This window comes from Acanthopagrus latus, chromosome 4 (assembly GCF_904848185.1).
Source record: "Acanthopagrus latus isolate v.2019 chromosome 4, fAcaLat1.1, whole genome shotgun sequence".
In the NCBI taxonomy this organism is placed as follows: domain Eukaryota; kingdom Metazoa; phylum Chordata; class Actinopteri; order Spariformes; family Sparidae; genus Acanthopagrus; species Acanthopagrus latus.
Genome location: NC_051042.1, coordinates 10,207,701 through 10,230,919, shown reverse-complemented (window position 1 = coordinate 10,230,919; position 23,219 = coordinate 10,207,701). Strand labels below are relative to the sequence as shown.

Genomic DNA, 23,219 nt, shown 5'->3' with positions numbered 1-23,219 from the left:
TCTCGCCAGGTAAGAGCAGGTACTGTATTTGCACGGGGGAGGGCCAGTGGATTCTTGCAAATTACAGCCATTGGGTGGAGCCACAGACAGTTGAGTATTACATAGCAGATGTGTATCTTATTCTACTGTGTGATCATAATGACAGTTTTAGCAAATACAACAAAAAAAATAGTTACAAACTACAGCTTTAATGAGCAGCATCTTTATTTATTTATTTATTTTTATAAGTGAGGCATTCTTCATATTCAAAATTACTGGAAAAAAGTGTTGTCAGTATGACAATCAGATATACTATAACACTAATTTATTAGTGAAGAATGAAGTCTTGGTGCAGTCCTGCCAGTTCCGGCTGGCAGGAACACAAATTGAAGCTGGAGCCTGTGAAAGGCCGCCCATCACCCTGTAGGTGGTGTTAATTTACAACAATATTGTATATCTCAAATGTGTTGATTATTTATTGATGAACACATGTCTCCTCTGAGATTATACATTAGTGTTAACTGTCCTTGTGCTGTTGATGATGACATGCTCATTCTCTCTGCCATCAGATCATGGACGGACCGGGAGAGAACGACCCAGACCTCGTGCCTTCCCCCCACCCTCGATTTTGCGAGACCATCAAGACAGACACGGCGGCTTACACCTCTCTGTTCACCAGAACATTCCAAAACAAAACCTTCCACGTGTACCGGGTCAAAAAGAAGCGCAAGAAAAGTGCCAAGAGCTCATCAGAGCCCAGTGCGACTCAATAGCAGGAGCAGAAAACTCGTCAGAGGCCAGAGGGGAGAGGGACAGAGGAGGAGGAGGTGAAGAAGAAGAAGAAGAAGAGATAAAAGCAGTGAATCCTCGCTGTTCCTCTGTCTCCTCTCTGCACTGTTCCCAGCTGTGATCGTGGCCATTATTTTTTCAGCACATGGCTCTGTGAACTGTGGTTTTAGAGCAATGGGGCAGTTCAAGCTCGGGGCTGCATTGTTTTAGTTAGTGGAGTGTGGAAGCACCTATAGGAGTCCTGCTTTGGGCTGCTCAGTCTCCAGCCGCCCACCCCGCACCTTCTCTCAGCGCTTACTGGTGCACATGAACAGACACAGAAACAACTGTTAGACCTCAACAGGGTCTGGAACACCACAAGCAGCTACTAATAATTGAGTTTCATTTGAAGTAGTCAGTGTCTTTTCTTTCACAGTATCATGAAGAGATCACAATCCTTTTCAATTACAGTTGTTAATTCTTAAAATTAGAACAGAATGATCTATTTTTCATACAGCGGCTTGGGGTTCAAAATATTCATCAGATCTACTCATCGAGTCATTAATACAGCATATTATACATTTGCTATTGAGCTCTGCTCTCTGCCAGTGATAATCAGGGGAGAAGATAAAAGATTTATGAAAACGTTTAGTTCAGTTTAACAAATTTGAGAATGCTTAGAACCTGATCCAGAATGGAGCTGGGAGTTGGACCAGAACCCTAGTTCAGAGTTTTATGAGCTTCTATTAACACGGTACATTTTTGGAAAGTGCAGTTCTTACTTGTATTAGTTCTAAGAAGAATAAAAGGTAAACATTGGAGATCAAGTAAGCTTTATAAAAGAAAAGGAAAAAAACAAACAAACAAACAAAAAAACGCTGCCAGTGTTTGAATGTGCCATATTTGAACAGTGTAGGTTAGAAATGAAGCAAAGGTCTCTGTAAAAATCCTAGAAAATACAAAAACAGTGGAAGAGTTTAAGTGGAATAAATGATGAAGATCTGAATGAAAATTACCTATAATTATTAGTAATTTAACTCACTAATATCGGTTAATCGGTTACTCTAAATTTTCCACAGGTGTGAATGTGAGGGTTAGTGGTTGTTTGTCCCTGTATGTCAGCCCTGTGATGAACTGGCGACTTATCCATGGTGTACCCCGCCACTAGCCCAGTGTCAACTGGGATTGGCTGCAGCCACAAAGTGGCACAACAAATTGTGTCTCTTTGTGAAATATTTGGTTGAAGACGGTTGGTGAGCTACTGCAGCTAACTACTGCAACTAACATGCTAGCTTGCACCTCTATTTTTTCTGTTGTGTGGCATGGCATTATGCTCTCCCAACATTTTGCACATGAGTTATTTAATGGAGACAAGCTTGCTAACTTTTTTTTTTTTTTTTTTTAGCTTTAGCAATTCTTCACAGTTCATTTAAAAGACGGGTTTGTAGCATTGACTCCTGTCTCAACAATCTGCAGACCATTCCTCTGTTGTGGAGCAGCTGCTCTATCTGAGTCGATAGGCCCACTGACTGTCTGTCAGGAGAGCTTTCAACCAAATCACAAAGTCCTCTAAAAGTGCCATGGATGAGAAAGATCAGTCTCTGCGAGAACTGAGCAAATAATGACCAACCCAGACTGTTATGGCCGAAAGTTCCAGAAAAGTAAATGGAACTTGAGCTGGGTATGCCCGAGTCAGTTGACTCTGCAGTAGACAAGGGTTTTTTATTAACTCAGCTCAGCTCAGCTCAGCTCTGATCTAAATGTAAGACCCGAGTGAACATGCTAAATTCTGACTTATTTACTGTTGTTTTTTTTGGTTTTTTCTTTCATTTTAAATGACTATTTTCTACAGTCACTAAAATTTCAATGCTGATTTCATACTGGTATTTTCTGATTTGGGTATCTGAAAAAAAAAAAAATAATAATAATAAAAAAAAAAGCTGATGTTGTCTTCGTCAGCAGTGGTGCCTATAGGAAAAAGCACTTGTACCAACTTATACCACACTTGATTTAGCCTGGACTCAGATCAGTTAGCCCCTCTTTGGCTCGGCACCTTTGGCCCCACAGAGATAGAAGTTATCACTAACCCCTGAAAAGAAACCCAGAAACAATTGTATCACTTTTGGAAACCGGCTCCACTGGCGCTTCATGTGTATTTGCTGTATAACAGAGGTTGCAGCTGGTACCAAGTGATATTTGTGATCGTGTTGTTGTTGTTGTGATTGCTGTTAGCTCTGTGATTCTCATCATCAACAACCTCAACCTTTTCACTCTCTCTTTTATTCCCCACTCTCTCGCACACGCATACACACAGCCGCAACACACATATGAATAATGTAAGTGGCGAGGAAATTGCGGCAGGGTGACAACGACGACTGATTCCCTGCTGCAATCCAAAATAGTTTGTTGCATATCAAGCTGAGGCTTTCAGGTTGGAAAAGAAAGTGGGGAGGACAGAAGAAGCTCATGTTTAAACAGCGGTGGGGGGGGCGAGAGGTGAGGGCGCATCAAAACAGAGATTCACAATGATCTCAGCCCCCTCCTCATGTTCTTCTTTAGAACCAAAGGGAAGGCAGCGGAGAGGAGGTGATTGAAAGGCTGGAGCTGTAATTATGGGTTGGCCAGTCACGGTTTCCTGCTGCAATGAGACGTTATGTTCCTATGACACGCACTCTCTCACACACACACACACACACACACACACACACACACACCTTTCTGTCATCTCAGTCTGCCTATATTTGTACGCTGGTTAATAAGGTCCTCGGTGTTTGATAATCCGCGCTCTCGCAGAAGCATGAACACTCCGGCACACAGTTCTTGTTGTTGGGGCTTTTGAGAACATGTTGTTCGTTAACCGCGCAGCCTCATTGTAATGCATACCAATCGGATCAGTGTGGAACACCCCCTGCTCCCGCCTTCATATTGGATGTTTAATTTAGGAGATGGCTGATTGCTTTATTTGAGAGCGGAGTGATTCCATTATGTTTGCCTAATAAGAGTGTACTGATGTAATATTTTTTCAGCATTCTTAATTTCCATACATATTGGGATTACTAGTTCAGTCGGAGGTGCGCCGTCGGCCTATGGGTTTCCTAATGAACGGGAGAAGGAACGGAACAAAGCCATTAACTTGTGCGCACATGAAGAATTCAGCTCAGCACTCCATTTGCGCTCGATTTCAAAGGCTAGTCTATGTCGCTGAAACAAATGCGGCCATCTCAATTCATATTTCTGATTGGGGAAATGAGAAGACTGAATAGAGAGAGAGGACATGAAGAAAGAGGGGGTGGTCTCCTTTCCCATGAACCAGATTAAAAGGCCTGTATTTATATACTTTAAATAAAACAATTTGCCTCTTCAGAAATCTATGATAACAAGCAATTGTTTCATAAATCTTTGTAAATTGGCTTTTTTTTTGCCATTATAGGCCAAAAGTATGTGGTAAAGCCTCTGACAAACAATCTACTCGAGGTCCACTTACTCAGATGTTCTGGATCTTGGGTCGCTTGGCTCCCTCATGTATTCATGAACAAGTTGTGTATTTCCTTTTGCTGTGGTGTGATTTTAGGTTTGACTGTTTTTCTTCTTAGCGTCTTGTGCCATGGTTCTCTCTGTTTTTGAACGTCCTGTTAAACTGTGTAATTAATACTATTACTGTTGATGCAGTTGTTTTCTGCCAGAATGAACAGCACCGTGTTTTGAAAGCAGCTGCAATTTTTTTTTAAAACTTGAAGAGAGGCAGTCTCTTTTCACCGTTTATAGTAACCCAAACAATACTCACAACTGTGGCAATCACAAGCTTGCATGTGATCGCACTCAGAACAACATTCCCATCATCGCCACGTCCACCGCAGGATAAACGTCAAGCTTCTTATACACTTCAACCGTTGTTGTGTGTCAGCCTATTTACAGAACGCAGAAGACGCTTCACAAACCACTCTCAGGATAAACTCCTTAACTGAGTTCCTGTTACGTTACACATCTGTTCAGTATGCAACCAGATGATTATCGTAAGACAGAGCTCATGTCTGAAGCCGACTGACACAAGATTTAACTTTACATAAATGATAATGTTGTATCTATATTGTTAAGTTTCATGTGTAAGAACAAGTATTTCCCTCACAGACTTTAACGTTTAAGACTGGTGGTTTGATTTGAGACATTTTATGTCGTCTTGCTTCATTGCACCCATGTGACTGCTGAACGTGTCACTTTTTTGAACCATGGTTGTAAAAGACGCTGCTGATCTGCCTCCTCTGATGTTGGAAACTGGAAACAAGAAAGCTGAAAACTGGCTTGGGCCTGTTGTCGCTGAAGTCGAGGTACAAGTCAACTCAGATTGAATTGATTCCACTGTAAGATCATTTGTGTTCACGAGGAACTGCGGTTATTTGCCAATCAAAAGCATCCGAACAGATGATCCCACTGAGTCAGTGCCACAGAAATACAGTGAAAGTGTTTATGAACGTCAAGTGTCCACATGGAAATTCTCTTGAGGGCACACCGAGATGAATCTGGGTAACTGATGCACCTTAAAGGTCACATAAAAGAGTGGCTCCTGGCCATAAATATCATCATCCTCAGCAAAAGTTCTGATTCATGGACAGTTTCATTTGGGACAGCTGTTACTAGTGAAAAACATCTACTTCTGTGTTTATCTGTTAGAAGAGTATTCTGCTATTATGTGTCAGTAACTCTGGTCATTTTTTTTTTTTCCATTCTGCTTGTTGCTTTTCCAAGAATCAACCAACACGTTGTACAGCTGGGTTTTTTCTACCGCAGGACATTCTTCAATATCAGAAAGCATCCCAGCCGGTAAATGTTTTTTTCTGCAGTTAAAATTGTTCTCATAGCAGACAATTGGTGAGCTGGATGTGTGAGTCCAGCTGAAACCTTTTTTTTTTTTTTTCCTATGCCAGTGTTTGACATCATGTTCAGTGGCTGCATGATCAATAAAGGTATTTTTTTCCAACATACACATTCCTTGTCTGTCATTATGTGGCATAATATTCTTCTTTTTCGTGTCTTTTAATTCTGCAGTTCAGTTTTCAGACACAGTCACGACTCTGCATTCACTGGTGCAAATAAATGAATTTATTGAGAAAAAAAAAAGAAAAGTTAAAAGCAAATACAAAACACGTACATAACTGTCCAAAGCTCAGCTCATCACCATCATGATAATAAAAAAGATATGTTTGGTTCGATTATTTTTATTATTTTTTTTCTCTGAAGCTGCACATTTTAAACCGATGGCGCCTTTTCTTGACAAAAAGCAGTAATTGTAATTAATCTATCTCTGTATTTACAAATGAGGTAAAAACATTAACTTTGTTCACAACATGTCTGCACCCGGAACACAACATTTAAGAAGCCATTATATGGTACGAATGAATGGTGGTGGGAAGTGAGTGGCTGCTGCTTTCAGCTGCACAGAGAGAATTGAGGAGGAGCGTCTTCATTCACCGCTCTGTGTGGCTCAGGTTTGGTCTCTCTGCAGAGGAATATAAAAAGAAAGAAAAAAACAAGCATCCCTCTGTAGGAAACACCCACTGTCTGTAAAAAAAAAAAAAAAAAGAAAAAAAAGAAAAGGGGGGGGGGGGGTGCGTCTTACTTTCAGGCATCTCTCCACAGTGTACTGCACCCTAACCTCACCGCCAAGTCTCTTATTTTTAACAGCCACATTGTTTCCTCAGCTTTTCATTAAAAAAAAGGATGTTTCTGGAAAGTCTCAATCTGGGCATCGACTCCTCTGGCGTGTTTTTTTTTTAAAAGTACCCACAATCCTTTGTTTTTTTTTTTTTCCCAGCATGACAGCAAGCCATCAGCTCCTATTAGGATTAGTGGCCTGATGTGTTTTCACACACACTCCTACCCTTTCACCGCTCTCTGTCACAGGCTTGGTTCTGCCGTTAAAAAAAAAAAAAAAAAGAGCACAATACGAGCGCGGCTGCTACTTTCAGCAGACTGCGGCGCCTGAAGTGTCAGGTCGAACCAGGTTTGCTTTTTTTTTTTCTTTTTTTTTTTTTGGGAGAACTGTTGGGGTGAGTACACGTGACTTTTTGTATTTATGCCATTTGCGGTGCAACAAACCGTTTCCCTGGAAAGCCATTACCCCCAACACTCCTCGTCTCTACAGCTCTCTAAGGAGCCACTGAGCTCCGTGGTGCGCTGGTGGCACTTCTCGCCACAAAGCCAGGCACTTGATAAGATGGTTCCTCTCTGCCTCCTCTCCTCATTTGCTCACTGATTCAGCCCTCCGCCCTGTAATCATCTCTCTCATCAAAGGTGAGAGGAACAATTCCTTTTCAGACTCCGCGCTCATCTTCTCCATCACTGCTTTTTTCTTCTTCTCTGCCTTTTTTTTTTGTTCTTTTTTAGACAAATTGTTCTCTCCGGTTTCCACAACAGCAGGGAGCCTTTCATTTTTTTTTTTCTTTTTTGTTGGGGGGGGTGCGAAAAAAAGAAAAAAGAAAAAAGGATCCATCAACCTGATGTGACGAGCCAAATAACGGGAACGCCTGCCACCGTGCTGACAATTCACAGCTAGGATAATAACTAGCAGAGTTATTATTTCCTCGCAATTTTCTCTCAGTCCATTTTCTCCAAATCACAATTATCACGCAGTTTTCTGCCAAGAGTAATTTAGGAAGGGGCAACGGATAAATGTGCGTTTGAATATGCTCCCGGCACAGGTATCACAGCTCAAGACTCAATCTATGAATAATCATTATAAATCTCGTTCGTCCTCCTCATGTTTGTATTTATTGAGCAGTCACCTTGGAAGGCTGTTTCGAGATAGTTTGTATTCTACCAAGCGATTGTCTGCTAAAACAGTCTCTTGCAGCCGCCGCGTTTGGTATGCCTGAGGATGAGCGCGCACGGAACAGAGCAGCAGAGCAAGTGTTTCCTCCCCTCCCTCGGTCCGCACGTCCGATCCCATTTCTTTATTACAAAGCTGTTTGAATTGTTGTGCACGTTCCCCCGGGTGCGGAGGAACGCGTGGCGGAGGAGTGCGAATGAGAACAGGAAATCACACGAAGACGAGGGCGCAGCGGTAAGTAGAAAGCTTGATGTCTCACAACCCATGGAGCGTTAAAACTTGAAAACACCCAACCAATACAGAATTACTCAACCCAGCGAAAGACGTATTACCAGAAGAAGAAAAAACAAAAAAAAAACAAACAAAAAAACAAAAAAACAAACCCTCACCCTACGACCCAGTGATGGCTGAAGCACTTTTTTTTCTTTTTTTTTTTTCTCATACAAACATTGACAGAAGCTGTGTACAGCCAGGCAGCGAGAACACAATGTGTCCACTATATACTGAAAAATCCAGGTCCTGTATTAAATGGGCTACTCAGAATGATCCCACTCATCTTCACTGTCTTTTCATGTGACGGCGCAGTGTGGGACATTTCATAAGAGTCCTTCATTTATTTACAAACATTTAATTCAGCAGCAAGATGCTTAAAAATACACATTGGTTTGCTCTGGTACATGTATATAAAAAAGAAAAACCCTTTGCCAAAAGATTTTCATTTCACATTTTAGGCCCTCGGCTGACACTCATCCAGAGCAGCTCACAATGAGCGTCAGAAAATAGAGGGAATTTGGGGTTTTAGTGGTTGTGACTGGAACAGATTTTTCCGACAGTGAAGCTAAGCTCCATCATGATGAGTAGCCCAGGTGGAGGGTGATGTTCTGAAGCCTTTTTAACCTGACTGGCAGGTTTGATAACGTCTGCTCCTGCAATATTGTCATCCGGGGTAGAGTGAGACGGTCTCTTTTCATACGGACACTTTCATCTGTCTGTTAGGCCACCGTGTTGATTGACGGGGCCCATCATCCAGTAAAATACGACACCTTTGGTGTCGGTTGTCAGCGAGTGAGGGGTGGCGAGCGAGTCTCTCTGTCAGCCAGTCACTCGCCGGTTCCCCGCCTCAGTTGCCGCAAAGTGTTTGCTAATTGATTGTTTTCAGGGTGGCCTGTTATCAGACGCGCATCAGTTCGGTCCGCGGGTGTCGGCGCTCAGAGGTCGCTGGCCTCAGCTCGCTCGTACAGCGCCCGCAGCTTTTCAAAGCGAGGCCCCCACTCCCCGAGCGACTCCTCCCTCCTTCCCTCCCCACCCCCATCGCCGCCGCTCCCCCCGTCCAGCCCCGCTGAGCTGAAGGAGCTGAGCGAGCCGGCTGGCGAGCCCCCTCCCTCCGTGGAGAAGACCTGCAGGGAGTCGAAAGGCCCTGTGTCCGGATGCTGGTCCGCGTCGCGTATGATCTCGCACAGATAGCGGGCCAGGTCTTGGCTGGAGAAGGACAGGGAGCGGCGCGCCAGCTGGGAGGGCCGAGCCTGGCCCTGAGCTGGAAGTCTGGTGGGGGGGACGTCCCTGCGGAGGCTGGTGGTGGTGGTGGCGGTGGAGGAAGTTGAAGCCACCGAGGGGGGCAGGGTGGTGGAGCTGGCGGTCCTGCTGAGGGGGTCCAGCGACTGGGTGGAAGGCGGGGCGGGGGCCGCCTGGTGGAGAAGATGATGGTGGTGGTGGTGGTGGGGAGGAGGAGGGTGGTGCAGGGCTCTGGAGCGGCAGTACTGCACCGACTGGGCCGGGCTCGGCTGGAGTGACTTCTGCAGCTCCGCCATATCGTAGGCGTTCTGGACAGACGCGTGCACAGAAACACAGAGAAAATATCTGAGTTAGCACAGAAGCCCTAAAAAAAAAAAAAAAAAAAAAGGGGGCCGAGAAGACTGAGCCCCGCGTGAAAGAATGAATGTTTTGTAGAGAGATGAGGCAGAAAGAGAATGAAATGTGACAGAGAGAGAACAGAAAAATGAAAAGAGAGCAGAAAAACAATCAGCTCTCCCCATTCCGTTTACTGTGCATGTTCCACCTATTTAACTTTCCAATCTATCTCCATTTACTGTCTCAGAGAAGTCACAGTAATTCTGTGTGTGTGTGTATGTGTGTGTGTATCAGACCAAGAAAATAAAAAATAAAAAAAAATATGAGTGGAGGAGATTTAGAAAGGAGATGAAGGGCGAACCTCGTCTTATCCATCTCTCAAGTGCACTGGTGCATTGAGGTTTAGGAGCTGCTGTTACCTTCACACGCACTGTATCACTTTAGTGTGAATGCTAGTCCACCAAAAACTGTAACCACGGCAGCAAAGATGAAAAAAACAGAGGGATGTAGGAGGAGGGTGAGTAAGACGAAAAGATGCACACGGAGGAGGTGTGGGTCGCTTTGTAAAACTGATTATGTGATGAGTGGAAAGATCTGTTTTTTTCATTTCCCCGGAGAGCTTTCAAACAAGACTCTCGAGAATTAACTGCAGCATCTGCTCTGCTGTAAGGGATCAGGACTGTGTGTGTGTGTGTGTGTGTGTGTGTGTGTGTGTGTGTGTTCGGCTGTAGGTGATTAACAGTAGGGAGGACAAGACCTTGAGGGTTTTGGGCTATTGACAAGGTGTGACAACAATCTGTGTATGCAAGTCTTCTGTGCGTGTGTGCACGCGTGTGTGTGTGTGAGAGAGACGTAGCAGCAGCCGCGTGTGTTGTTTCGATCACAACCGTGATATCATTATGCAAGCTCTTAAGTACTGTTGAGTGCTTGTGGGTTACAGTGGCTGTTGGAGAGAGGAGATAAGGATTTTGCGTGGGCCTAATTAAAACACTAGCAGCAGCCGCACACACACACACACACACACACACACACACACACACACACACACACACACACACACACACACAAACACCATATACAATTTTCCTTGTGGTGAAGCTCACAAAAAAAGTTACAAAGACACCCACTTTTACGCCAAAGCACACTAACAATCAAAAACACATTGCAAGTTCACACTATCTGATGTGGAACTCACACACTGTTGTTGCACTGTACTTTGTGAACTTGGTGTGAAGGTGGATTCAACAGTTTCGAAAAGAATCCACCACTCTCTCCCTGTGTGTGTGTGTGTGTGTGCGTTGTACCTGGTCCTCCTCCCCGCCTCCCTCCTCGTCATAGTTGAGGACGTTCTCTCGGATGTCCTCCCAGCCGTCGTGGTGGGCGGAGACGTGGTAGACGCCCTCCTTCAGCCCTTTGTAGCTCCTCCAGCGAGTGTAGAGGAAAATGCCCAACAGCAGCACTAGAGTTGAGACAGACAGCGGCGGAGGTCCGTCAGTGCACACATTAGCATTACAAATTCAAAATGATTAAGATCCGTCCGCCAATTAAGACGTGGCCCCCAGAGAGAGGCGCTGTTCGAGGGAGTTGGCCCTGAGCGTCACCTGCCAAATATGTGAGCAGCAATGTGAGAGGTTCCAGCCAATAATGACGCCGTAAGGTTATTTGTATTTCAAGATTTGAAGCAGGGAACTTCTTACTCTTACCCCCCCCCAATCATATATTATTTACTGCTGGAAGTCAAACAGTTCTCAGAGCTGGCTAAATTGTATTTGTGTATCCCCAGGAGACCAGTCCTACCTGAGCCGTCTGTAGCCAGCGACAACGGATCAACATTAGAGATCAACTGGAGTCTGTTTCTGGCTACAGCGCATTTAATGAAACAACAAGAATGTGTTCAAATGTGGTTTATTTATTCAGCTTACCTTATTGAGAAGCTGCAAGGTCCAAATGACCAATATTACCATTTATACAGAACTTCTGTGAATCGCAAATGTAGCAGAAGGTAATACAACTAAGTTTACATACGCCACCCAGAAGCAAATAAGGACCATTAAAGGAAATACAAGTATATGTGAAAAATATGCAATCAGTTTCAAAGTGGTAAACCAGACTGTACAGCTTGGGGTGAGCCTCCCTAACAATCAGATCCCTTTACAGAAAAGGATGTGAAAATAGATTAAAACTGAATACTGTAAATCAATGAACAGAACATAGTTCACAGTTCAAACAGACGACAGTCATGCTGGTGTAATGCACACAATCCCACTCTCCCACCTTTTCAAAAAAAAAACCCCCCCAAAAAAAAACAAAAAAACCTGTGCTGTTGTAGTCTAACTGAAAATGGAATTCTTTTCATCCGGACGATATCATGAATAATGTCAATCCAATCATCCACAGTAGGGATATCAGGTCTGAGGTCTCTTCTCATTACGACCTTCCTGCCAGATTGAGTTTGAATGGGATGTCTACCCAGAAAACTTTCTTGCGGAACCTTACGAACCTCCTGCCAGACAGGGGTCAACAATGAGCAGGACCAGAATACTTGGTTAACGATTTTTCCTCAGAGAACCCAGACGGTCTCCAGCAGCTGGAGGATTTGGTGAAATATCTCTTCTGAAATGGAATGAAACAGAACCTAATAAGGTTGTTCTAACAAAACTCTCTCCATAAGGTTGAGCTTGGGGTTTTCTATCGTAGCGTACATCAATTCTCCCAATCCACTTCCATTTATTAATGTTTCCTTCCTTTTGCCATTTTTATTTTAGATCCAATGAGTTACCTTTTTCTTTGCTGTCTTCCCATATAAAGTTTTGTGATGGACTTTCAATTTGAGTTCAGAACATATGGCTCAATGGAGACCTTCAATACACATAGACAAGCCAAAGGCCTTAGACGGGCTGAAGTATAAAAATCCTTTAAACACAGCAGCGCAACACCCGCCTCGTTTTCCCAGCAGCTGCAGGCTCTGATACTTAATTCTTGGCTCTTTCCGAACGTACCTCGAAAGAAGTTTGTCCCATTGGTGAGGTTGTTGATCTGCTAGAACCAGTGGAAGGGAAAATATTCATTTTAGCAGATTATATTAGTGAACCAAAATTAAGGAGCAGTAAAGGGGCCCATCTCCTTACATCCTCTCTAATGTTTTGGTTAAGTGGGAGAAAATTCAAGGTGAATCATTTTGTCAGCTCTTTTATCTTTTCTTTGGAGTTACTCCAAAATATCTTGGGCATTCTGAAGCCGATCGTCTGCGAATAAGGACATTTTTTGCTCGCCTCCCTTCACGACTATCCCTCTGATATTCCTATTCTGAATGATCCGCTGGCTCAGGGGTTCAATACAAATTGCGACGAGGAGGGAGCCAACTGGGCAACTCTTCCTCGTTCCTTGTTCTAATCTAAAAGAAACGTTTTTGGAAAATAGAATTACTGCCTCACAGTTATCTCTAAGTGAAGTTGCTGTTCCAAAGCTTTTACGTTGTGATAATTTTCTGAAGTTGACCGTCATCGTTTTATTCCACTGGACATTTGGGGAAAATTTCAACAAGTTCATCTTTGCCTTACAAGTGGCTGTTTGTGGCAAATCTGAAGACAGTTTCCATTAGTGTGATATTGAGATGTCCCGTTCACAAGAAATGAACGGCCAGATGGACCGCCAACCACCAAACACAATAACAAAGTACCATAGGTTAACGTCAGGCTAAAATGAGAAACCATTTATTTATTTACTTATTTTTTTAATGGGCTTTAGTCTTGTGTAATTGTTTTTAGATGGTCTTCCCGCAAATAAATATGAACATTTTTGAAAACACATTTCTTGTGTTTACTGAATTTATGATTTTTAGTTGGTCCCTGCATGTTGAGTGCAGATTTTAAGTGAACAAAATAAGCGATTTAACATTTTCATACTTTAATTGTTTGAGGGGATTTGTCCAGCATTTTCACCCACCGACAGAACTTTTCATCACGTGTCAACTTTCAGTTTTTAACACAACTCTGGCTACTGCAAGTCTACACTTATTCTTAAAATAACAGTAGAATACAATCATACATACTTGTGACGCGTTGGTTCAAAATGTCGCATCGATCAATCAAATCAAACATCACATCAGACCCTCACACGGCTGATGTGACTGGTCAGTCTCAGATTTTCAAATCAGAGAGTAACGGACACATGAAGCCTTTTTAAAATGCAGATTAAAATGGTGATTCACATCCTCCTTCCTACATGCGCCAATATGTCCGTCGTTAAGGGTAATTATATCAGTGATTGCTTGACAGGCCCTGTAGGCACAGAACATCCTTTACATTATAGCCACCATACTGTAGGCAGTGCTGACAGCGTTCTCTTGTAAATCACATGCGATTCGAAGAATATTCACGATGCTCTGGCCAAAGGAAGTACAGGCAATTAGTACGCTGTGAAGTACGCTCTGATTGCCATCTGACAGCTTTGTTAACAGCTCATATTCAACACGGATGCTCTGTGCGATTCCAGGAGGTGTTAATATTAATTCAATGTGTGTGGGAGAAGGGAGGCAGAAAGAAAAAAAAAGAAAAAAAAAAAAAAGGAAAGGAAACTGATTTGTTTTCAGTTTCACGTCAGGAAAAAAAATGTTGAGGTGATTTAATTCAAGTAAAAAGCACACGGACGCACAAACATGCACACTTCAGTGAATCTGCACGTGTCTCCAGCTGTAGCGTTACTGTGACCTTTTCAGAAGTCTAATAAACCCTCTGTGCGTTGCCACATCCCGCTTACGTCTCGCCTTACTTAACACTTTCCAACGCAGTAGCCTCTCTGTAATATTAACCTGCTTCACACCCACACAGCCTCTCACTGTTACACACTATTCATTTTTTTTTTCTTCACTTTAATTCAGCAGTGCTGTTTTCTTCAAACGAAACATAGGAATCAAAAGAAATTTTGTTCCTGCTGAACTGCAAAAGAAAAAAAAAAACAAATGTGTAGAATCTGAAGTGCGACGCCGAGATATTATTCAATAATTTAGCGAACACTTTCTGTCATTAATTAAGCCTGAATGATTTATTTTCTCAGCCATACGCTGTCTCCAGACCTGTTTTTGAAAGACGGTGCAAGAGCTTCGATTAATCACATTTGAGAACAGCAGCAATCACACACCACAAACGATTTCAACTGGCAGCACAATAAATACCCTGGCTGTTCAAACCCTATTACTCTGCGGTAAGACATCGCCGTGCGAAATCTGTGATCTTAAACAGTTCAAACACACCTTTTAAGCATGTGCTGCTCATGTCTCCGCCTCTCCATCAACCTCTGTCTTTCTCCTATCGCAGCTAAAACTCAGCCGCCAATCCATCATGTAAGCACACCAAAAGACGGCACTCAAACTCCCTGTGAATTGATAACACCCCATTAAACAGCCCACCCTCTGACAACTCTGTGAGAGTAAATCCACTCAGCCAGAAAGCAGCTGCACCGTACAGGGAAAAAAAAAAAAAAAAAAAAAATCAATATTCATTTACTGTCAACTTGTCCCCCTCGCCAAAGCTCCGGAGTCTGGCAGATTTATAAGATGAAATTGTTTCAAGAGATTCACTGTTTTACTTTTAGAGTGGTATTATGGCTTTAAATGGCGGTGAACAAGAAAGGGCGGGGGGGGGAGATAAGGGAACTGAGAGACTGGCTTTTGTTTTGTCAGGAGACACATGTGGCTGAATGCTGCAGGGAGCGGCCTTCATGTTAGACAGGCAGTGAATTGGCAAAAACAAGGTCACAGGTTGAGTCCCCTGCCCAGACTGCGATGGTTCTCATTTACTGCGGGGTGCCCTGAGCTTCCCAAATACAGAAAAAAAAAACACCTTCTTTAGAGGCAGCTGGTCCACCCGTCTGCAGCTTTTCCAAAGCCAATCATAGGCTGGATAAAATACAAAAAAAAAAAAAGAAGAAGAAGAACGTCAAGCAAATGAAGGAACCCTGGGTTGTTTTTTCATCTCCTCTAGTCCTTTTGCACAAGCTAACAAAACAGCATGACGTCCATATAAGAGCAGGCGGATGATGCAACAACCGTTTCGCTTGGCAGTTTCAAGCTATTTGACTGATTGATCAGTCGGTTGCAATAACACAGCAAAAATGAAGACAATTCACCAGCAAAGGCAAAAAAAAAAGACAACATCAAGTGAGCAAACGATGGTGTGAATTGTGCCGGTTTCACAAGACTTACACGAAATGCATATTGGTAAAAAGGTAAATCTACAGAGTAATATAATTAATAGAGCAGTGTAGAGTGAGCTAGCTAACTTAACTAATGAAACAAATTTGCTTTTGATTAATCTTACTTGGACACATACTTACATATTTTCCTCACTCGAATCGAGGGTCTCAGGACAGAGGATGTCGTTCGCTGCCTTTAGAGGCAATGTGATTGTGATTTTGGGCTGTATTAGTACAACTGATTTGATTTGGCAGTGATATTACTGGAAAAAAAAAAAAAAAACCTAAACAAACACAGCCAGATTAACATCACAAGACCTGAGTTAGCCAAACTTGTATATTTGACCGTGATACTTCATGATTTAAAGTCCTGAGGTGTCTAGCTGTCTACATAAAGCTACACGGCTGTTAACTATCAATACTTTGTCTGTCGTGTTTGATCATTTCTTTTTTTTATACATTGTGCTTTTATCTGTAAACTGCTCAAAGCACATTTCTCTCATCCTTAGAATTCCTACTTTTTCAGAGAGTGGCTAGTGTTTCAAGAAAAAAAAAGAAAAGAAGAAGAAAAAGTTTTTCTTTTTCAGTGTGATTGAGACAAAACCTACAGGAAATTAGTGTATAGAAGAAGTTCTAGGATAGGATACACGTACATACAATACTGTGGGCTATGTGGACGTGCAAAAAAGCACCAAACTTCACATGGACCCTATTAAAAATGTTGTTTTTCTCACATGAGTCAGAGAATATACAGCAAAACAAGACTGCACTGAATCTATTCGTGTCCTCTGTGCATTAGCGTGCACTGTATGTTGTGGAAAACAAAAAACAAAAAAAACAAAAAACAACCTACAGACCGAATGAAGCAAAAAAAACCCTGCAAAATGCAAGAGGTCTGATGCAGTGTATGGTGGTGGAGTTTATGTCTTCATGTGTTTACACTCGCTCTCTGCTGCTCCAGTCTACTGAGCAGCGTGTGTGTGCGTGTGTGTGTGTGTGCGTGTGTGTTTATGAAGAAGTGGCTGGTGTGAGCTCCATGGGGGAAGTAAGCAAGGAAGCTGGAGGTCAGGGTGTACAAGATGAATCTGCGCTGTTCAAAGGCCTTCTCTAGAGGGCAAACAGAGAAATGGAGAATTTGATGAGTACTTCTGACAGTGCATGTCCACTTGTGTGTGTGTGTGTGTGTGTGTGTGAGAGAGAGAGAGAGAGAGAGAGTGAAGAGTGAGCCCGAAAAAGAGAGATTATGTGTTTATTTGTTTACACTGCCTCCAAGGCCCGTAGTCTCTTTGACCATCACTCCTTTTTTTTTCTCCTTTGTTTAACTTTCTCACTCCCTCTGCTTAACTTGCCTGCCTCATACTTACCCTCCCTCTGTCTAACCGCCTTTAACTTTCTTCTTTCCTGTTTCTCGGCCTTTAACAACAACCACTACTACAGGTTGAGCCCCTAAGCTACTCCAGCAGATGCCTTGGGCGATCTGCACCACACTAGATATAACACACACTCCTCAAAGTCTCATCCAAACCAATTCGCTTCGAAATTGCTACAGCCATAAAAAAAAAGCACTGGAAGTGAACGGACAGATATTGAGGGAATACATCCCAATTCCCAATAACATCTCTAAGCATTGTTAACCACTAAAGGGAAAATGCCTCAAATATGAAAAGGCGGTTATCATTTGAACATCCTGCAGAGGCCTCGCAAACCTCCGCGCTGCCACTCGGAGCAGATGCAAAGCGAGCCGGTCTCCTGCTATCTGATGAGCAGGGGAAATCCATTGTACCTTGAGCGGTTCAAATGGCACTGAACTAGCGTGTGCGTAATGGGATTTCCAGTCAGACAATCAATACCCGAGCTGCCCTGCAATGAGATCAGTGTCTATGAGTACATCAACACAAGTCAATAATATAGTATGGATTCCAGCCTCATCAAACTATAATCCTGTTTACTGCAGCCATCCGTCTCTCCACACTGGATTTATCACTACTCTTCTTCTCACTGAGTGATGCAGGTTTTTTTTTCTTTTCTTTTTTTTAAGGTCAGGACTGCTGCTCCCTATCACCTTCTCCAAAACCTCTTTAGGCGCAGTGAGGATTGCACTGGCCCCTGGCTTAAAATAATTACGTCTATAGGAACATTTACAGCAACAATCAGAGCTCACTCCGTACTTGCAGGTGTTGAGTTTCTTTCCAGCTCTCATATTATTTAGGAACAAATAATACCCTTCAATTGCAGCAACAGAAGTCTTCCCCACGGACAATTAATGGACATCAGAGAACAAGATATAGCTACAAGACAGCACCCGAATAAATCTAATTATTTTGGATTGTTGTTATTAAAAGGATGCTTGTGTCAATGTCATGTGTCCGACTGACCGAAGGTGGCAGGCCGAGCTCCAGCAGGGGTCACAGAGATGAAGGGTGCATCCATAAATCCAATGTGATGCTAAAGAAAGAGTGTACAGTGTGCTCTTGTTTAATGAATTAACAACTGGGTCATTAGTAGCATTGCTTAATGTTTAACAGTTAACTAAGATATCCAGTAATGCCATATCTAGGACAAAAGTAAATCCACTCAACCAGAAAGCAGCTGGGTAGTATAGGAGGGGAAAAAAAAAACAAAAAACAAAAAAAACATCCAAAAACCTTTAGTGGTTTATCTGTAATATTAACTTACAACTCAACTCAAACAAATGGCTGTATGAAAACAAATTTGTACGTCGATGGAGAACACAGTATTACGACTTATTATTGCAAGAATTAGGGGTGCCGCTGACCTTGAAAAATACAAAAGTTCTTCTTTTTGATTTCAGACTTTTTTCCTCATAGGAGAACACGGGACATTTACAGATGAGGAACTTGCAAAGTCAATATACTGTACATGCTTTAATAGACATAAAAAATAAAAAAATGTCAGACTTTTTGTTGTCGTGTAAAAAAGACTGACTTGAGAACATCTGTAATGCTCATGACATTGACATTCACACATGCAGGCAGTTCAGACTCAACCTAACCCACATGGATCCAGATTTGAGATCTGTCCAGCACAGATTTTGACTGATGCATACAGATGTATTGCCATTGCCACTTAATACAAATGCATTACCTACAATGTGATCCATGCTAAACAGTAAATAAAAAAACAAAAAAATAAAAAATTCAAGATAAAATTTAACATCCACGGTGATGCTGATCAACTGTATCATTTATTCTTGTGTATATAAATGGCCGTCCACTCCAACATTTCTTGCCATGTTATTGAATGATACTGAATGTGTGCGTGTGTTCGAAGGCGATAAGTCAGACATTCAAAACATGAGTCACATTACTGACTGTAATGATGTATGTCAGTTCATACATGAACTACGTCACCTTCCTTCAGCAGAACTGCGGACTTCCCTATCACACTGATTATCTTTGACTTACACTGCTTGGGTGGATCATAATGTGCTCACGTCTTCCTCAGCAGTCGTCCAGCTCCACATGACTTAAGGAGGTATTAACGTACTTTCCGCTGGAGAGATTTGGGTATTCTGCAGAATATGAAGAAGGATTTGGTGGAAGGCTCAATAAGGGGCTGTCTATGCTGTGTTTAGTCAAGATTAAAATGGGTTTGGCCCCTGAGCTTGCTGCTGCGCTGTCAGACCACTGCCGTTTGGAGCACTTACACAGCAAAGATTGACTTTGCTCTAATCATTCAAGTGAAACTGACTTTGCTTTGGGGCATTGTAAGCTGATTGTTTGAATTTTCTGCATATTTGTCTTGATGCTGAGCTCAAAGCCAGAACAAAAGGATGAAGATGTAAAAACAGATGCGAATTGCAAAACTTCCTGCTCGCGCTTGATCAGACAAATTACAGTCATGCTCTTCGACTGTGCACACAAATCTATATCAAACTGCTGACTGAATAAAATCTGCCCCGAACCATGAAGATACTCAAAATGACAAATTAAAAAAAAATAAAAAATAGCATTAATAAAAAAAATTAATAATTTTAAAAAGTTAATTTAGTACTGTCAATATATGCTGCTGTAGTTTAGATTTCCACAAACAAAAGGAGAAAACAGTTAGTACCAACTAAAAGTGAAAGCCTTCTACCTGGTTGTTTTGTACATTTCCAGCTGGAGATAATAAATAAATAAATAAATAAATAAATACATACATACATACATACATACATACATACATACATACATACATACATACATACATACATAAATAAATAAATAAATAAGGGTGCTACAAGATTTAAGAGGACATTATTTAGTTTCGAGGACTGGCAAATCCAGACCAAAAATGGAACCAATCAATCAACCAATGGAGTCAATCTAAGACACAGGTAGAAAAAGGTGATATATGTGACAATGTTTCTCATACATCTCAGAGTTAACTTACTATTCATGACTTTTCATTTGCTCCCAGGCTAAGGCCTATTTTATGTAAGTAAAACTTAGCGTGAATCTATCTTATGTGCTAAACGTCCTGCCATCCTGTTTGCTCAATCTTCCTCCAAACTCTCAACAATACACAAAGATAACTTTGGAGACGTCCTCACCTTGGGACTTTGATGTGATAGAATCACGGCAGCAAACATTGACCTGAGCGCTTTGCTCATCTGGGAGAGGAGATTGTATGGATATATCCAGTATGTGATTCATTGACCAACATCTGTGGCCCTAATCTGATGTCCTTTTTTAATCTCCACACTCTAAACTCTAAATGACTGCTTGAGGTCACACAGAACCACCACGGTGGGGATGTCACTTTCAATAGGTCATCATAAAATGAACATAAACACTTTAACAAGTTGATCGTTCATGAAAATTGTTTGCTTTAGTCAAGTCCTTTTTCAGTGACTGAATGTAGGGCATGGCAGCTGCTTTTTCTCAGATGTTTTTGGGTTGACATTTTATTTTCTCATCAAACATTTAGTGTATATTCTGCAAAGGAAAGAAGCACAAATGGATTAAGAAGGAATGCGACAGTAATTAACTCAATAGTTCCAGAAACACAGGCTGGGAAAGTCTTTAGAAAACAGTCCTTAATTAGGGTTGAGAATACAGAAACAATGTTGAGAGAGATACGTCAACAGAAACACGAGAGTCGGGTATTTACACACAAAGCAACAAACTTGCAGAGGCCAACGTGAGCAAACAGAATAAACGAATGACCATCGATGAGTACTGAATCAATATCCAAGCTAGATGATAAATTCTGAGAGGTCAGTTATTAAAGATTAATGTTGTCGAGAGATAGCTGATTGGACTTGACTCGGTGTGTAACTGTGCTGACATTTCTCAACTACAAACTTTGTTCAGAACTCACAACCTCAGAGGAGCACCCCGGGGACTGTCACTGTCTCAGCTCTGCCAGTATCTCAGTCTCATCAATAGAAGAGTAAGAGTTGGATGAAACTGTTCAGACAGGTTTCAGCTCAACTGCATAAGAAAATCCCTGCATTTAATGTGATCTGCATTTCATTTGTCCCAATCAAAAATGAAATAAAAAAAATTAAAAATAGAGGCGATATGCTACATCAACATACATATTCATTTCCAGTATCTAGACGCTAATGCTAAATACTAACATCAGCATGCTCACATCTTCAGAATGAATGTAAGACGGCCATGTCAACATGCTAAGGTTTGCTAATTAGCATGCAAGTTTCATTTTGGCAGATATTTGATCATAAGCCATAATACAGGTGCAATAATTTGACCTGATCCATGTACTAGAAGTAAAGACAAGCCCATCAATGATATATTACAGTTTTTTTCCAATTGCTAACACACTAAAATGACATGCATAGCACAAATATTGAAACTGACACACAGAGAGCAAAACCTCTTCTCAAGTCTTTAAAACTTCAAACACATTTTTAGCTTTACACACATTTTGCAATTCAAAATGACACTTTTTACATGCACTGAACAGGGAGACACAACAATCTGACATAAAGTCACATGTTTGCCATTTCAAAACACTGCCATTCAAAATTACACTACATCAGCTAATTAGCCACTGTATTTGCCACTTGGCCAAACAATTGTTACTGTAACTGTTACCACTTCAATCAGGAAGTGAGCACTAAAGACCACAGGTGAGCAACTTTTTCTCCAATAACAATGGAAGACGTTGCAGAGAGAGGAAGAGGAAGAGGAAGATGGAGGGTGAGAATGAGAGGGGGAGGAAGAGTGAGAGGTAGGGGGAGAGCTGGTACAGGAGCTCATGGCCAAAGAAGACAACAACTTTCAAAAGAAATCATGGCAACCTTAGTTGATCATGTCATCAACCACGGGCTGACAATACAAGAGGCTGGACAGAGAGTGCAGCTTCTCGCACTGTCGCATTTTTTCCCTGCAATTTTCTTTTTCAGTTTGCTGTTTTGTGAGCATAGTTTTGTTCACTCTAATGTAAATATACCTGCTGTGCATATGTTGCACTGATTTGTTTGGTAAAAATAAAAATAATAAATGTTTCAACACCGTGTGTGTATCTGCACATATTTCTGTGCATGTAAACAATCTGAAGAATTCTCTAAAATGTGAACTATTTTGGTATTATGGCAAAGCATACTAAAGATGACAGTGCTTTTCATTATGCCCAACATTGTGTAGTTGGTTAGACAAAAATCTGGTAATAGGAATGAAGTGTGCGCCATTGGGTGCAAAATTTTGATTTTGATAATGCTATTTGTAGTTTTGGTTTTAGTATTCCATTCTGCAGGATATGTGAGGTATTTTGCAGTTTGGGTGTGTGGTTTTGTGAATTGTGTTAAGTATTTTGATGAAACCAGCCTAGTTTGCAAAATTGTGTTTGAGCAATTGGAAAAAAAAAACTGTAATTCATCCTGTACAAAGGTCATGCAAATCCATCTAAAACATGTTGAGACCTATAGGTTTTGTTAGGCCACAACATTGAGCTTTTTATTAATAGCTGCCCTTGGGTCCATTCATCAGTTATCCGGATTGTGCATTGAAACCTTAGTAAATAAATAATTTGATATTGTTGATCAAATTCAAGTACGTTTTTGGTACTTTGCAGAGGGAATTTCTTTGTTGGCCCGTAGTTTTAGTACCTATTCTAAAAATTTCCAGGCCATATTAGAAGCTTCAGAAAGGAAAAAGGATGAAAAAGAGGCACATGGGAGGTACTAGGCGGTGCAGGAGGAATTGTTTTCTGTTGTTGTAGCAGCAGGACTGCAGAGGGAGGTAACTAAGTACATTTACTCTTGTACTGTACAATTTGGGGATGCTTACTCTTTGAGTGTTTCAGCTTTATGCTTCTTTGAACTTCAACTCTGAAAAATCTGACATCGGGCATCTCTCTTGTTTGCCTCTACAAGTGTGTGGAAAATGTCTTGCTTTATGCTGCTGGAATAGTGGAATCATTTTTTGTTTTGTTTTCGTGAAGGATTTTGCACAACAGTCCCAAGAATGTGACTTCATGCAAGTTCTTGAGTTTCTTGTCTCATAATTTAATGAGCGGCCGCCACCACGGCACAGCAGTTCGCGAACCTTTGATGCATCACAAGTAATTTAGTTATATAATGTGTATTTTCGACTGGACTGAGCAATTATGCATAATGAATACTTACTTACTTTTGGTA

General features: G+C 41.7%; 2 protein-coding genes across 5 annotated transcripts in view; one reads left to right on the top strand and one right to left on the bottom strand.

Moving 5' to 3' along the window:
* dpy19l3 (dpy-19 like C-mannosyltransferase 3) overlaps positions 1-5,726 on the top strand; it is an 81,370-nt gene extending 75,644 nt beyond the window's left edge. For all 3 annotated transcript variants that reach the window (XM_037096123.1, XM_037096121.1, XM_037096122.1), the window contains exon 19: positions 549-5,726. In XM_037096123.1, coding sequence (XP_036952018.1) covers positions 549-752 — 204 coding nt within the window. In that variant the 3' untranslated portion in view covers positions 753-5,726. The remainder of the gene's footprint in view (positions 1-548) is intronic.
* A 95-nt stretch (positions 5,727-5,821) lies between these two features.
* Positions 5,822-23,219, bottom strand: part of si:ch211-186j3.6 (neural-cadherin) — a 268,142-nt gene continuing 250,744 nt past the window's right edge. For both annotated transcript variants that reach the window (XM_037096548.1, XM_037096549.1), the window contains 2 exons: positions 10,723-10,877; positions 5,822-9,390 (listed from right to left, as the gene is read on the bottom strand). In XM_037096548.1, coding sequence (XP_036952443.1) covers positions 8,779-9,390; positions 10,723-10,877 — 767 coding nt within the window. In that variant the 3' untranslated portion in view covers positions 5,822-8,778. The remainder of the gene's footprint in view (positions 9,391-10,722; positions 10,878-23,219) is intronic.